This window comes from Zalophus californianus, chromosome 9 (genome assembly GCF_009762305.2).
Source record: "Zalophus californianus isolate mZalCal1 chromosome 9, mZalCal1.pri.v2, whole genome shotgun sequence".
In the NCBI taxonomy this organism is placed as follows: domain Eukaryota; kingdom Metazoa; phylum Chordata; class Mammalia; order Carnivora; family Otariidae; genus Zalophus; species Zalophus californianus.
Genome location: NC_045603.1, coordinates 65,709,217 through 65,723,125, shown reverse-complemented (window position 1 = coordinate 65,723,125; position 13,909 = coordinate 65,709,217). Strand labels below are relative to the sequence as shown.

Sequence of the window (13,909 nt, the reverse complement as noted above, 5' to 3'; positions counted from 1 at the left end):
AGATCTCTTTCACTAGAATGATAGGTTACCTGTGTTTCCCTCCTAATGGCTAGCCCAGCGGAGCTTCCTGGCCATGGTGTTTGCTCAGTAGTCTGAGAGACTGGACACTTAACACATCCACGCTGATTATATCTACTGTGTGCTAGTCATTGTCCTCTGTTCAGGAAATGACAGTGAGAAGTGCACCAATACGTGTGTCCTATCATGTCGGGATGGTACACGTCAGATACCAGTCCACTAGATACCTGAGCCCCGCTCACCTTTTCAATTTATTTATTTATTTATTTTAATGATTTTATTTATTTATTTGACAGAGAGAGAGAGACAATAAGAGAGGGAACACAAGCAGGGGGAGTGGGAGAGGGAGAAGCAGGCTTCCCGCCGAGCAGGGAGCCCGATGTGGGACTCGATCCCAGGACCCTGGGATCATGACTTGAGCCGAAGGCAGACGCTTAACGACTGAGCCACCCAGGCGCCCCTCACCTTTTCAATTTAAATAATTGTGATTGAAATATTTTCAAGACAGAATACCTTGTAACAGAACACCTGCAACATCATGTAACCTTTACTTGATGATTCAGAGGCATCATTCGGAACAATTATTGGACTTTGCAGGAGCAAGGTTATGACCTCAGGACCGTACAGGGCTGTGTTCAGGCACTATATGACTCAGCCTGCTAGGATTTGGAGGTCTTGTGCTAAGTTTCATAGCTTTCAGTCTCCCCCTCTCTGGTAAGCTCCGTGTCGTCTCTTCTTATTGGTGCCTCCCTCTAGAAGGGTGCCTTTCTTCCCCTTAACAGTTAACTTCTAGTCTGCTGGGGAGCTGGGAATCCTGGTGATCAAGTTTTAGGTAAGAAAAAAAAAATCATGTTAATAAAAATGGCTTAAAAATATATAATCTTTTATGTACCGGGCACTATGCTAAATGCTTCTTAAATATTAACTCACAGATATTTAGTCCTCATAACAACCTCTTAGGGTGGGTGCTATTATCCCCATTTTGCAGATGAGGGACCTGAGGCTATGTACCTAGCTCCAAGTCACACGGCTAACACGTGATGAAGTTGGTACTCAGGCCTGGGCAATATGGTTCTAGAGTTCATGGTTGTAACTACTGCCCCATATCCCCTCTGATTATAATTGGCTATGACGGTTCTGTAGGACCCTTGTCCTCAGTTGTGGAACACACAAAATGTTCCAATCCATCTGAAGAGTATGAAAAAATAAAGTAGCAAAGTTTGTAAATGATTTACTCTAAAAGGACAAAGTTAAGAAGATTCTAGGTTAACCTTATGACATTATTCCTCTCAATCATTGCATCAAATGGTGACTGCCATCTGGTGTGCAGTACTAGAGAAAGAAATGCTGAGATCTGGCATTTTCTCCCCGGGCTGCCAATCCATGGGCCTCCCTCCAGGCAACAGTGTCTGGAGACTGAGTAAGTAATCAGGCTCTCGCATGTGCAGATGCTGTTGTGATTTAGGAAATGAGTTTTTTTTTTAAAGGGGGTTACTAATTTCATAGGAAACTTTTTATAAAAATCATTTTCTCAATGAATCACTACTGAAAATGCCGTTACTATCATGTAGGAGGACACATGTTTTGGAGTTGAAAGCCATTGACCGAGAAGAAGAGCAAAGAGGTTCTGAAAGAGCATTTGATGGGCTCTCCAATGAATAAGGTGCATGAGCTGTGTCCACGGACCTTTTGAAACCCATATGGCTGCTCAGTAGCTTCTCCGCCTTCCTTCTAGGCTCTTTGCTGAGTGCTAAAATGGCTTTGCGCACGTTTATTCCCATGCAAGATGTTCCCTGCTTCATGAAGTCTAGAATTGCATTTGGAAGTCAAGATATGAAAGCATGAACAACTTAAAAACACCTCAAGTTGCCCCTGGTGGCCTAAGGACAACAGCAGAGAAGAGAACGTAACGTCTTTCCAAATGAATGACACAGGCAATATCAGATTTGGGAGATCTTCCTGATCTATAGACCAGGGGAGATGCAGAGGTACAAAGAAGCATCATGGGGAGCTAATTGTCACTCAACACATATTTATTGAGCACCTATGCTGTGCCAGGTGCTGTGCTAATGCGGGGCAGGAAAGACATACATCCGTAAAAACATTAAACAAATTCACATAGAGGTGTTTTTGTGCAGGACAGGTCAACAAGAAGCAAGAATTCAACTGTGAAAGTTCTTGGGCTCCAAGGACACGCTCAAGTCAACTAGGACTTGAAGAGAGAGAAAGGGAGTCTTCAGTGGGAACAGTCTCTTGAGCCCATCCTTTAGGGACCAGATGTGCCTGGAAATGCACAGTGGAAGAGCTCTGGCCCACTGAGGGTGCCTGACGGGCTGCACCAGGGTAGAGCCCACAGGCCTGGCCTTTGGAAGCAAACAGACCCAGGTTAGAATGTCGATACCATACCATCTTATTTGCTCTGCTTCTGCCAGAAGGGAGCCTGTGTTTGCAGGTCCCTTCAGAGGGAGTCTTGGGGTGTCCTGTGGTTTTACAAATGTTGACACAAAATTGTCTCTGGGAGGTTGAGCCTTAAGGCAAAAGCCAACCCACATGATAAATGAGCAGCTCTCCTAGGGTTCAGAGCTGGGAGCTCCAGGCCCAGACCACTCTGACAGACTTCTCTCAGCTGGCTGACTTGAGTCTGAGAACTAGAGCCCTTCCTGAAGGACCTCCCCTTGGAGTAGTGGAGAGAACAAGCCTAGTGCTGGCTCCAGGTTTTCATTTAACCAGACTCCAAGAGCTCAGCACTACCAGTCCACAGCTAACTCACTATAGCTCCCCGCACGGGCATCCTGAGGGTAGGGCACACAGGGCTGCACTGGGCATATAGCAGGGTGGGGCGCAGGGCTCTGTTGGGGAAGACTGGGGCTGTGTTTTGGGTGACTGAAGCACAAAGCTGTTGGGGTTTGGGGTGGGCATCCACTTCCAGATTGCTGGCTCCCATCGCCACACCGTATTCCTAGGGGCACCCTGATGCACCCAAGACCTGTTTATCACCATGGATGTAGTGCTTTCTTTGGGGACCAGAAGAGGTCTAGAAGCAGACATGGAGACTTGCTTTCTGACTCCAATCCTGATATTTTTACCTTTGTGAGTCTCAGATGATTTCTAAGTGTTCTTCCTATTCTTAGCTGATGGGACATCTCCTTCCTCCTGAGACATAGGAGAGGAGTGTCTGGGACATCAGTGAGGCTGGCCCTGCCCAGGACTTCTAGGGCAGAGTCTTACTGAATCCCAGTGGTGGAACTGTGCTGTTCTTGATTGGCAGAGCCTCAGAGCCAGGCTCCCTGCCCTGTGGAGGATGTGTGCCCCTTGCGGGCAGGAGCAGGGGCTGTGTCCACTGCATCTTGTTTGTGTCCAACCTAGTGCCTCACACAGAACTGGCCGCACTAAGCCAGTGTGTGAGAAGCCCCATGAGGCACTCAGCCTTGGCCTCCTCTGCTCCAGGATAAACACAGGAGTTGGGCGGGGCAGGGGACTGCGCTAGGAGAAATCAGCATGTCCAGGCCTGCACACTCCTGTGGGGGCGAGGAGGAACAACAGCCTGGAAACTTCTTCAAAGCCTGCCAGTGTTGATGGGGGAGCCGGGATCAGGAGTGAAGAGCTGTGACCCACCAGAGGGGAGCCTGTCAAGGCCCAAGGAGGAGGCCCACCATGAGGGTCTTCATTCTGTCTCTGTTCCCCAGTAACAGAGAATTTTTTTTTTTCCCCATCAAGGAAGAAATGTTCCATCCCCTAAGCCCTGTCCTGTGACTTTTCCCTTGTTGTGGATACATCTTCCCCATACCTGCCTCCCTCACCCCCAAAACAATAACCCCATAGCTAGGAGGGCCTCCAGGCGTGCCTGCATCTGAGCACCCCTCCTAAGCCTCCTCAGGTCCGCAGCTTAGCAAGGCATAGGCCCTGTCCCGGGGCCAAGGAGGGGATCAGTGTGCAGACTGCAGACAGGAGTGAGCAAGAGGCTGAGCAGGGTTGAAGGTGCCGAGGGTACCTGTGCCCGGACCTGCCCAGGGTCCTGGTCTCTAGCCGAGGGAGGGTCTGGCTAGCTCCTCCCAGGGTCCCCCAAATTCAATGGCTACTCTGGTTACCAAGTAACTGGTACCAGAGCTCAGATGCAAAGTCCAGGAGTTGGTTTTAACCGAGGGTTAGAACAAGTCAATCTGCCATTGGTCCTCTCCTCCACCCCAAGAGCTGGACAAGAAGTCCTATAGGACCGCTCTTCTCTCTCCATCTGGATCTGGAGGGCCAACCTAGAGTCCAGTGCTTCCCCTCACAGAGTCTCTCCCCCTGGTCTCCCCTGGGCTCCGGCCCACAGATCTGCCCCTGGGGCCAGAGTGGCCCAAAGGCCTGGGCGGGGCAGGACCCGATGCTCTGAATACTTATTCTCCCCAAAACTCCTGCCCCTCCCCAACTTCAGCAGCCCACTCTCCCAAAGTCCAAACAACCCTGGGGCCTCTGACCCTGTTGTTCCGGCCGCAGGGCCCCAGCTCCAGGCCCCGGGTGTTGGCAGCCCCAGGGGAACGGCACGTGGACCTCTTGGGCCAAACCTGCCTAAAGAGCAGCTCCGACCGCCCCCTTCTAGTGCTACCCCTGCCCTGGCCCCGGACACTCACACTCCTTCATCATGCCGATGTCCACACAGCGCTTGAGCCGGCAGGCCTGGCAGTGGCGGCGGTTGTCCTTGGTGATGCGACAGTCCCCGTTAAAGGGACAGGTGAACAGCGCCTTCCGCTTCATGCTTCGCCTGCCCGGGGAGAGAGAGCACACGCCAGCTCCGGATCACCTGCCTTCCAGCCACAGCCCTGGCTGCCTGCTGGGGCTGTGACCACCGAGACCTGCCCACAAGCACCCCCCCCATCTCCTTGTCTCCCACAGAGGGTTTGGGGCCCAGCCCCCGCCACTCCTAGCGACCACCACTCCCCTCCCCCACGCTCCAGGCTCCTCCTTCGTCTTTCACTGCCTACTCTGCTCCCATCATCGCTTTGATTTACTTTTTTTTTTTTTTAGTATTTGAAAGGATTTATTTATTATCACTTTCATTTTTTTAAGTGAGCTCTACACCCAACATGGGGCTTGGATTCATGACCCTGACTGAGATCAAGAGTCACCTGCTCTACCAACTGAGCCAGCCCGGCGCCCCTGATTTACTCTTACGGTACTCTACTTCTCACTCTTTTATTATTATTATTATTATTATTATTATTATTACCCAGGAAATACATGGGTGAATTAGCCTAGAGATATTTTTTAAAATACTAAAATCTGCAGCTCAGCCCTCACTGCCTGTAGTGAGCCATTACGGGAGGTGAGGACGCTGGTGGCAGGTATGTCATCCAGAATCTGGAGATCTATGACTAGAGCATTCCTGGTTCAGGGACAGACATGTGCGCAGGTGCACTAAGGGAGAAGGGGCCCAAACCAAAGCTCGAGGCCTCCAGATCACACGCCAAGAGAGAAAAGGGCGGATGAGGGTGGGAGCCCTGAGGTCTGGCCTGGGCTTCTTTGTGTGTGTTTGTGTGTGTGAGTAAAGCGATAGAAGTTTATTAAGTGAAGATACAGATAAAGCTCTCAAGAGTGAAAGGGGTCCCGACAGGGTGGCAATGAGGGCCTTTAGGGTTGGTCTTTTATAGAAAGCTAACCAGGGAACTTCAATCCTTTTAACATCTCTATTGATAACACCTTCGATGGCTTACTTCCTTTTTAGGGGCTAGTGGTTCTTTGTTGGTCACGGGTGATTATCACAGAGACCCCCACCCTGCACGCGGAAAGGCAGAGGAAGCAAGGACTGTGGCAGGACAGAAACCTACTGAAGGTTCTTAGCTGGGAAGCCAGTACCCCTGGGACCCTGGTATTCTATGTAAAATTATGCGTGTGTGTGGGGGGGGGGAGGTGCACACACGTGTGTGCCCATGCATGCATGTGCAAGCTTGAGGGCTCATTTTCCTAATTCTGGCTTTCTGCTGCCAGCCACACCACATGGGACTTTCAGGAGGCTACATCATCTGTGTCCTAGGGGTTCCTCATACTCTTCCCAGCCCCAGTAGGGGCAGGCCCCAGTTTTTTTGCCCAGGGACAGGTGACAGGATTTAGTTGGGGAAAGATGGTGGCAGAATCACTTTCTCTGGGACCAGCAGCATCTTCCAAGGAGATGCTCAAAACTTGTGAGCAAAGGCCCGGGCCCAACCATTTCCCTCTCTCAGAGATGAGCTAGTCACACACTAGTTATGTTTCTTGGTGAAAAATGACTCACTATTCACATTCACTAGAAGACAAATGGGGTTTGGGACAAACATACTCATCAGTCGACATGGACAGATGCGGACCCATGGGGCAGCGGAGAAGAGAACACAGAAATGGCCTGCCACCAGTCGCAGGTAATCAGACTCTCAGACTAGGGGACGACCCAAGAGACAATTGGTGGACCTCCTCATCTTATAGGCGAGACCACCGAGGGGAAGAAACTTATCAGTGAGGGGATTCAGCAAGAAGCGAAGGCTCCCCGGTTGGCTGTTAGAGATGTGAAGCTCGGCTTTTGGCTTCTTGGGTTGAACACACCACTCTCATCCCTAGAAACTCAAGGTGCTCAATGAAGTGGAGCCTAGAGGCAAACAGCTCCAGCAGCTGGCCCTTGAGAACAACTCAAGGCCAAGGATGACTCAGTGGCCCATGAGGTAGCTGCTCTTGGTTTTGGGCCCTGGCCCAGTACCCTCCTGTTGCCCCTCTCCTGACCTAAGGGGGCCCCCAGTAGACCGGGCTACATGGGGCGGTGGAACAACGCGAGGCTATGGGGGTCGAGTCCAGCCCACCAACGGCCACACCCACCCTGCGGTGACTACCCGGAGAGAGATTGTGTACCAGGCTTTTGCCTACCTTTATGGAAAGAGAAAACCTTTCTCCTTGAGCCTCCATCCATCTATTGTAGCTCTCCAGAGGGACAGGCAAATATGGAAGTACCTTGGCTACCCCGAAATGAGCTACTATCATCACCACAGGTTATGAGATTGATTCACCCCTTTACTCCTTCCCCTCCTTCCCACTCATGGTTCCTGAGGCTCCTCCTGTTAAACCACAAATGTTCAGGCCCCGGGATGCCTGTAATTCTCTAAAATTACTCAAGGGCCAGAAGTTTCTAATTCAGCGTAAACTCTCATTTCCTTTTTTTTTTTTTTACAACCAGGCACTTTGCCCAGGAGCTGAGGGTCTGCTCTACCCTCCCACCCACTGTCTTGTCTGGCTCCGGGCTCTTCCTGTTAATTCTCTAGGGCTTTGGACACCAAGAGGAGCATACCTTATGTGCGGCACCTCCCGACACATGAGCCAAAACCTCTCACCAGCCCTGTGCTGGGGGTTGAGAGCTTCCTGAGGCCCCTGGTGGGAGGCAGCCCCACATCCCCCAGGGACCTGTCTCTCCTTCTTTGGGCTCTAGTGCACCTGCCTCTGACTCTCACTGGGGGGCACGTCCCCCAGCTGCAAGTTTGCTCAGAAGGCGGCACTTCACCGTCTTTCTTGGGTCTTTCTCATTGTAAATCTGAAGCCCACCCCAGGCTTCCACACGCAGGGGTGCTGGAGATGGCTACTCATCCCAGCTTTGCCGGACAACAGAAACGGACTCTAACGAGGCTGGGTAGGAATCCAAAAAAAAAAAAAAAAAAAAAATGCAGAGCTGGCTTCAAAGAAAATACTGGGGGGAAAAACCCCAGTGTCCTTGCTTCCAGCTTTGTAGTTATACTAGGAAGCTCATGAATACTGAGAAGCAAAGCAGGAGGAGAAGGAAGAAAGGGAGGGAGGAAGGAAGGAAGGAAAGGAGAGAAGGAAGAAAGAAAATGTTAAAAGTCCTTCTGGCCAGGCACATTATCCCACAGCAAGGCTCACACCCATGCCTTTCACCCATTGCCATACTTTATCCCAAAGAACACCAACTTTGCCACATATCTCCACATTATTTGAGTGATGCAGAAAGCAGCTTATAAATTTATGGAGCTCTTGAATTATTATTATGAAAAATTATACTAAGCAGCTCTTCCCTGGCTCCTCGAAATACAGAATCAGAGACAATACCCTGGAATTGTAGCCAGGAACATGGAGGTTAGCCATCACGAAGAACTGTCACACTCTGGAGTGTCCATCAGTGTTCAGGGGAGGGAATGCTCCCTTGCCAGCTCCAACAGGCAGACCCAGGTCCCCCCCACCCCCCCAACCAGTGTGTCCAGCCCAGCATAGTTGCCAGGGCTGCAGGTCCCGCAGGCTCCGGGGCCCAGTTCTTCCCCATTCTCCAGCCTTCTAAGGGCACTCCATACATGCGGTTGCCATCTAGCCTCTGCCAGTGAGCAGGCCGGGCAGCCAGACTGGCCAGCCCTGGTTCTGTGCTTTGTCCCGAAGACCCACGCCCTGCCCTGCCTTCCTCCGCATGCTAATTGCTTGTGAGCGGCTTTCGTTTTGAGAAACAAGAGCTTCGAGTTTCCATGGGAGCCCATTGCCTTAGCTGCTCTCTTAGCCTGGACCCTGTCATCCTCTGGATGGTTGGCAATTATACCCCAGCTCAGGAAGGACGTGTTGGGGTGGTGCAACCAGGCTAAATATAGACACAGTTTCTAGAAAGTCAGGGGTGAGAGAGGACATTGACCAATTCATCAAAACATGGCAGACAAGCTGTTCACAGAAGCATGAAGTGCCTGGGGCCAGGGTCTCAGGCCTGGGACCTTAGGGTCCTTCTCGGGTAGGTGGGCCCATCACCAGAGACCCACCTCGAAAAACCCCAGCCTAATCAGGGAAATCCAAATCAAAACCTCAATGAGATACCACCTCACACCAGTTAGAATGGCTAAAATTAACAAGTCAGGAAACGACAGATGTTGGCGGGGATGCGGAGAAGGGGGAACCCTCCTACACTGTTGGTGGGAATGCCAGCTGGTGCAGCCACTCTGGAAAACAGGATGGAGGTTCCTCAAAAAGTTGAAAATAGAGCTACCGTATGATCCAGTAATTGCACTACTGGGTATTTACCCCAAAGATACAAATGTAGGGATCCGAAGGGGTACGTGCACCCCGATGTTTATAGCAGCAATGTCCACAATAGCCAAACTGTGGAAAGAGCCAAGATGTCCATCGACAGATGAATGGATAAAGAAGAGGTGGTATATATACACAATGGAATATTATGCAGCCATCAAAAGGAATGAGATCTTGCCATTTGCAACGACGTGGATGGAACTGGAGGGTGTTATGCTGAGTGAAATAAGTCAATCAGAGAAAGACATGTATCATATGACCTCACTGATATGAGGAATTCTTAATCTCAGGAAACAAACTGAGGGTTGCTGGAGTGGTCGGGGGTGGGAGGGATGGGGTGGCTGGGTGATAGACATTGGGGAGGGTATGTGCTACGGTGAGCGCTGTGAATTGTGTAAGACTATTGAATCACAGATCTGTACTTCTGAAACAAATAACACAACATATTTAAAAAAAAAAAAAGAAAAAGAAGAAGATAGCAGGAGGGGAAGAATGAAGGGGAGTAAGTCAGAGGGGGAGACGAACCAGGAGAGACGATGGACTCTGAAAAACAAACTGAGGGTTCTAGAGGGGAGGGGGGTGAGGGGATGGGTTAGCCTGGTGATGGGTATTAAAGAGGGCACGTTCTGCGTGGAGCACTGGGTGTTATGCACAATGAATCATGGAACACTACATCCAAAACTAATGATGTAATGTATGGTGATTAACATAATAATAAAAAAAAAGAAAACCCCAGCCTGGCCCAAGTGGGAGCTCTGGCTTTGTCTCCACTGCAGCCCTGAGTATCACAGAAATCTCAGAGCCCGGAGTGGATCCAGGAGCCTATTGGAGCTCCTGATGGGAAAGACCAACAGGGTCTGATAGGGAGGACCCCACATGGCACATCTGTGTGTGGCAGCATCAAGGGCTTCTCAGGGGAGTTTAAAAAGCCAACTCTACAGGAAGCTAGGTTAACACTGTGGTAAAGAGCACGAGCCTCTTTTTTGGATGGCAGTTGGGTAATATCCACCAACACGTAAAAGGCACAGAGCCTTTAACGCAGTGAACCTACTTCCGGGAGTTCATCCTGTGAGTACATCAGCCCATGGGCCCGAAGACACGTGCATAAAGGTGGTCGCTGCAGCACTGTATGGAGAACTGGTCCTTTACATCTCAGTAGCTCCATACAGAATGACGGAGCTGCGGAAAGGACAGAGGAAGAACGTGGCCACGGGAACTAGCCTGAGGAAGTGTTCTGTAGTGGATCAAAGCAAGACGCAGAAGGGCGAGGATAGTACCCTCCCATCTTCCTGTGCACGTGCGTGTGTGCACACACATAAACCCACACATGCGCTCTTATATAAAGAATTTGGAAGCGAACACCATGAGCTGGTCCCAGGGACAGCTTCTGGAGGAGGTAGGAACGTGAGAATTGGGTAGAGAAGGAGACTTACTTGTCACTTAGACGCCCTTTTGAACTATTTGCTGCCGCTTCTTTTTTTTCTCTTAACCATATACAGGGATTATTTACACACATACTCCAGGTTCCATGAAAGAGGAGAAAACAGGACCGTCTGCTCTCAGACACAAACGCTACAGAAGGACGGGGATAACAGCGAGCACTTGCTGAGAGCCTTCTGTGCCTGGACTTCACGCATCACCTCTGACTCTCTCAACAGCCTTGCAGGACAGGCTCTATCCCTAGTCTACAGGTGGTAAGAAAAGGCCCCGGGAAGTTAAATCTCTTGCTTCATGTCATACAGCTAATAAGTATGAAAGTGGGATCAGAATCGAGGTCTGTTTGTTTCCAAAGCTTCTGGTATTCTTCCCTAATATGGTCCTCATCATGAATGTACCATATTTCAATCCAAGCCAGAGCAGCAGTGCAAACATGCCCCCAAAGGACAGGGGCACCTGAGACGCTCAGTCAGTTAAGCGTCTGCCTTCAACTCAGGTCATGGTCCCGGGGTCCTGGGATCGAGCCCCACGTCTGCTCTCTGCTCAGCGGGAAGCCTGCTTCTCCCTCTCCCTCTGCCCCTTCTTCCTCCACGGCTTGTGCTCTCTCTCTCACTTGCCCTCTCTCTCTCTCTCTCTCTCTCTCAAGTAAATTAAAAAAAAATTCTAAGAGCATTCAGCAGAGGCTGTTTGAAGGTCTCCTCTAGGACAAAGCCATTGGGAGAGAAGCAGTCCCCGAGATGGGCAGTTTGGAAGTGTGGGGTACCTCTGGTGGTCCTCTCCACTGGCCCCATACTGCCATACCACAGAGAGGACCCCCCCCTCATGTGCGCTGAGAGTGACTTCATGCCAATGAGCCTTGATTACAGTGCTGAGTTCCCAAAGACACGCAAGATCTTCTTCACATGCTTGCAACTGCCTTTCTTGGCAACTCCAGTGACATTTCCTCTCTAAATATTCTGGTCTCCTCTACCCAAGCTTCCAAAACTACTCTTGGCCCGTCCATAGATCACCTTCCTTGTTCTCATTCATTCACAGCCTTGAGCTGCCATGGAAGGGGGCCAGCTGCCAAGCTGAACTGGACAAAGTTTTCTCCAGCAACACTCACTTTGTGGTGACTCATTTACTTGTGCCCATAGAATGCCCTGGACAGATGCTCCTCTCTCCTCTCTGTTTACTCCCGTGCTTGTGAACACTTTGAGTTTTAAGTCACTGGACATCCGCCCCCTTTCTTTGCTCGCCTTCACATCACGGCTCCTGCAGTATCAGCTGGGTGGCCTTCCTGAAAACCAGAACATTCCTCGTGTTCCTGGATCCTCACCAGCCTGGCTTTTGCCCCCTGCACTCCACAGGACTCATAATGAACAAGGTCCCTGAGAACCTTGGGGCCAGCAAACGAGAAGGCCTTTCTCCACACCATAGTTGTTAGCTTGGCACTGGCAGGGCCACATCTGGATTAAGAAGGTGTCAGCAGGCAGGAAGAAAACTAGAGGACGAGGCAAACAGTGGTCTGTTTCTCAACCCTGCTTTCCAGGACCACCTCTTAAATTTCACCATACTCTTCAATCTCTTCATCAAAGTGGTCCCTCTGATTTTCTTCTCTGTCCTTTATACCTTTCCCTTTATATTAGAGCCTGGACTAAGCCACCCATGACCAGAGATTCATTCACCTCCATCGATCACCCACTATCTACTTTGTAGTAGACCTCCATATTTTTCCCCTCTGGCCTTTACTTACATTCCGGTGTTAACATAACCAAGACATATAACCTCTTAGAAGCCTGCCTATGCCAATGTTTTCTTCACACTGGAAATATCCTTTTTCCCTGAGGATGTCCACGCATTCCAGGGAGCAGGAAGCAAAAATGAAATAACTTGTGGGAGGAATTGGCCAGTGATGGTCTCTGATTCCTGACCATCGATCAATAGAACTGTGGTCACTGTCCAACCTTCAAAATCCTATTTCAGTTTGATTATGAGTTTTGGACTTGCTGAGATGACTACAACTAGCTCCTAGAGCAGGTTAATTTGACTATCTTGGAAGTCAAACCAAGCACTGAGGGTCAAATGAGATTACTGGTCCCCAGCGCTTGGAAAATCATCAGTGACCCAGCACTAAAGGGATGCTCTTTCCTTGAGAACGATCATGAAAGGGCAGGGGTGAACTCCCTGAGAGCAAGGACTCGGTTGCACTTATCTTTGTGTTCCTAAGGATGCGGAGCCTCACACAGAGAAGGCACCCCCTCTGGTAGAGACTTTTCTTCCTGGGATCAGGATTTTGCAAACAGACGTAAGTGACAAGAGGGTTCTATTTCAACTACAGTAAGGTGGAAAAACACCAAATAGAATTTGGATGAAGCAAAGGAGAAGCAGGCAAAGGGGGGAGAAAAGAGGAGCAATTATGTATATTTAGTTGATTCTTATTGGCAGCAGTTATGTTCTGTGAAGTCAACGTGAACGCTGAATCAACACATATTGAGCCATTGTTCCTAGGGTTAGCCTCCAGCAAGCCTCTGGTCACAACATTTTCATCAATCAATCAATACATCACCTTGTTTCATGTGTGCTTTCTATTTAAAGACACCTTACTTATTGTTGATTCATTAACACTGAACTCGGCCAACAGCAATATAGCTCATGTCTGAGCGAAGCTTCTTGAACACAGGTTTTCTCTATAAGGTACGTCGAAGCATTCTTGTGCTTAGAACCTCTTAACAGCACTTTGGCACTACGCTTAGAGCCATCTTAAACAGTGAGATCACCATCAAAAAGCCCAAAACCGCAAAAACCGTGGCACTAGACAGCCCACCAAAAGGATACTTTTTTGGTAGCATGAGAGCTGAAACAAGAAGGCAGAGCATCACCTTGTTCCTCCGTGGCTGGGAATGTGTGCCTCAGGGGACTTGAATTTTTCACCACTCTGAGCACATCCAGAAATGACCACAAAATTGCTGGGAGTATTGACGTAGGGATTACAAGGAAACTTTAACAGGTGGACAAGTTTGCAAAGACAGCATCCACGAATAATGAAGATCGACCATCGGGGGGGTGGTGTGTGTGTTTATCAAACAAAATCAAGACAAACAATAAGAGATGTTGGCTCTTCAGGAAGCACCGCTGGCCCTGTCATCAAGGCAGGGACGGTAACGATACAAGGTAGACAAAGACAGAGTAACATGACAAAAGCAGCACGCTGCCCGTAATGCCAGTACTTCATGCAAGGGTTGCTGGAGGGAGGGGCCACGGGTGGGTGACAGCAGCACAATGTGCCCATGGGCATCAGAGCCACACTGTGGCGACGTGGGTGTGCAAACATGCCATCCCTGTCCATTTGGCCAGTTCCCACACCTGGCCCTGGGCGTGAGGGAACCTGTCCTCCCTCCACCTAGATCCTAACATGGTCTCATCTCAAGAATTTGGAGACTAGTAGTGAATCTGAGGGCAGGAT

At 49.9% G+C, this 13,909-nt stretch overlaps 1 protein-coding gene across 1 annotated transcript in view; it reads right to left on the bottom strand.

Annotated features, from left to right (window-relative positions):
- The window catches only part of VDR (vitamin D receptor), a 47,621-nt gene that overhangs the window by 16,846 nt on the left and 16,866 nt on the right, over positions 1–13,909 (bottom strand). The window contains exon 4 of the mRNA XM_027595783.2: positions 4,632–4,762. Coding sequence (XP_027451584.1) covers positions 4,632–4,762 — 131 coding nt within the window. The remainder of the gene's footprint in view (positions 1–4,631; positions 4,763–13,909) is intronic.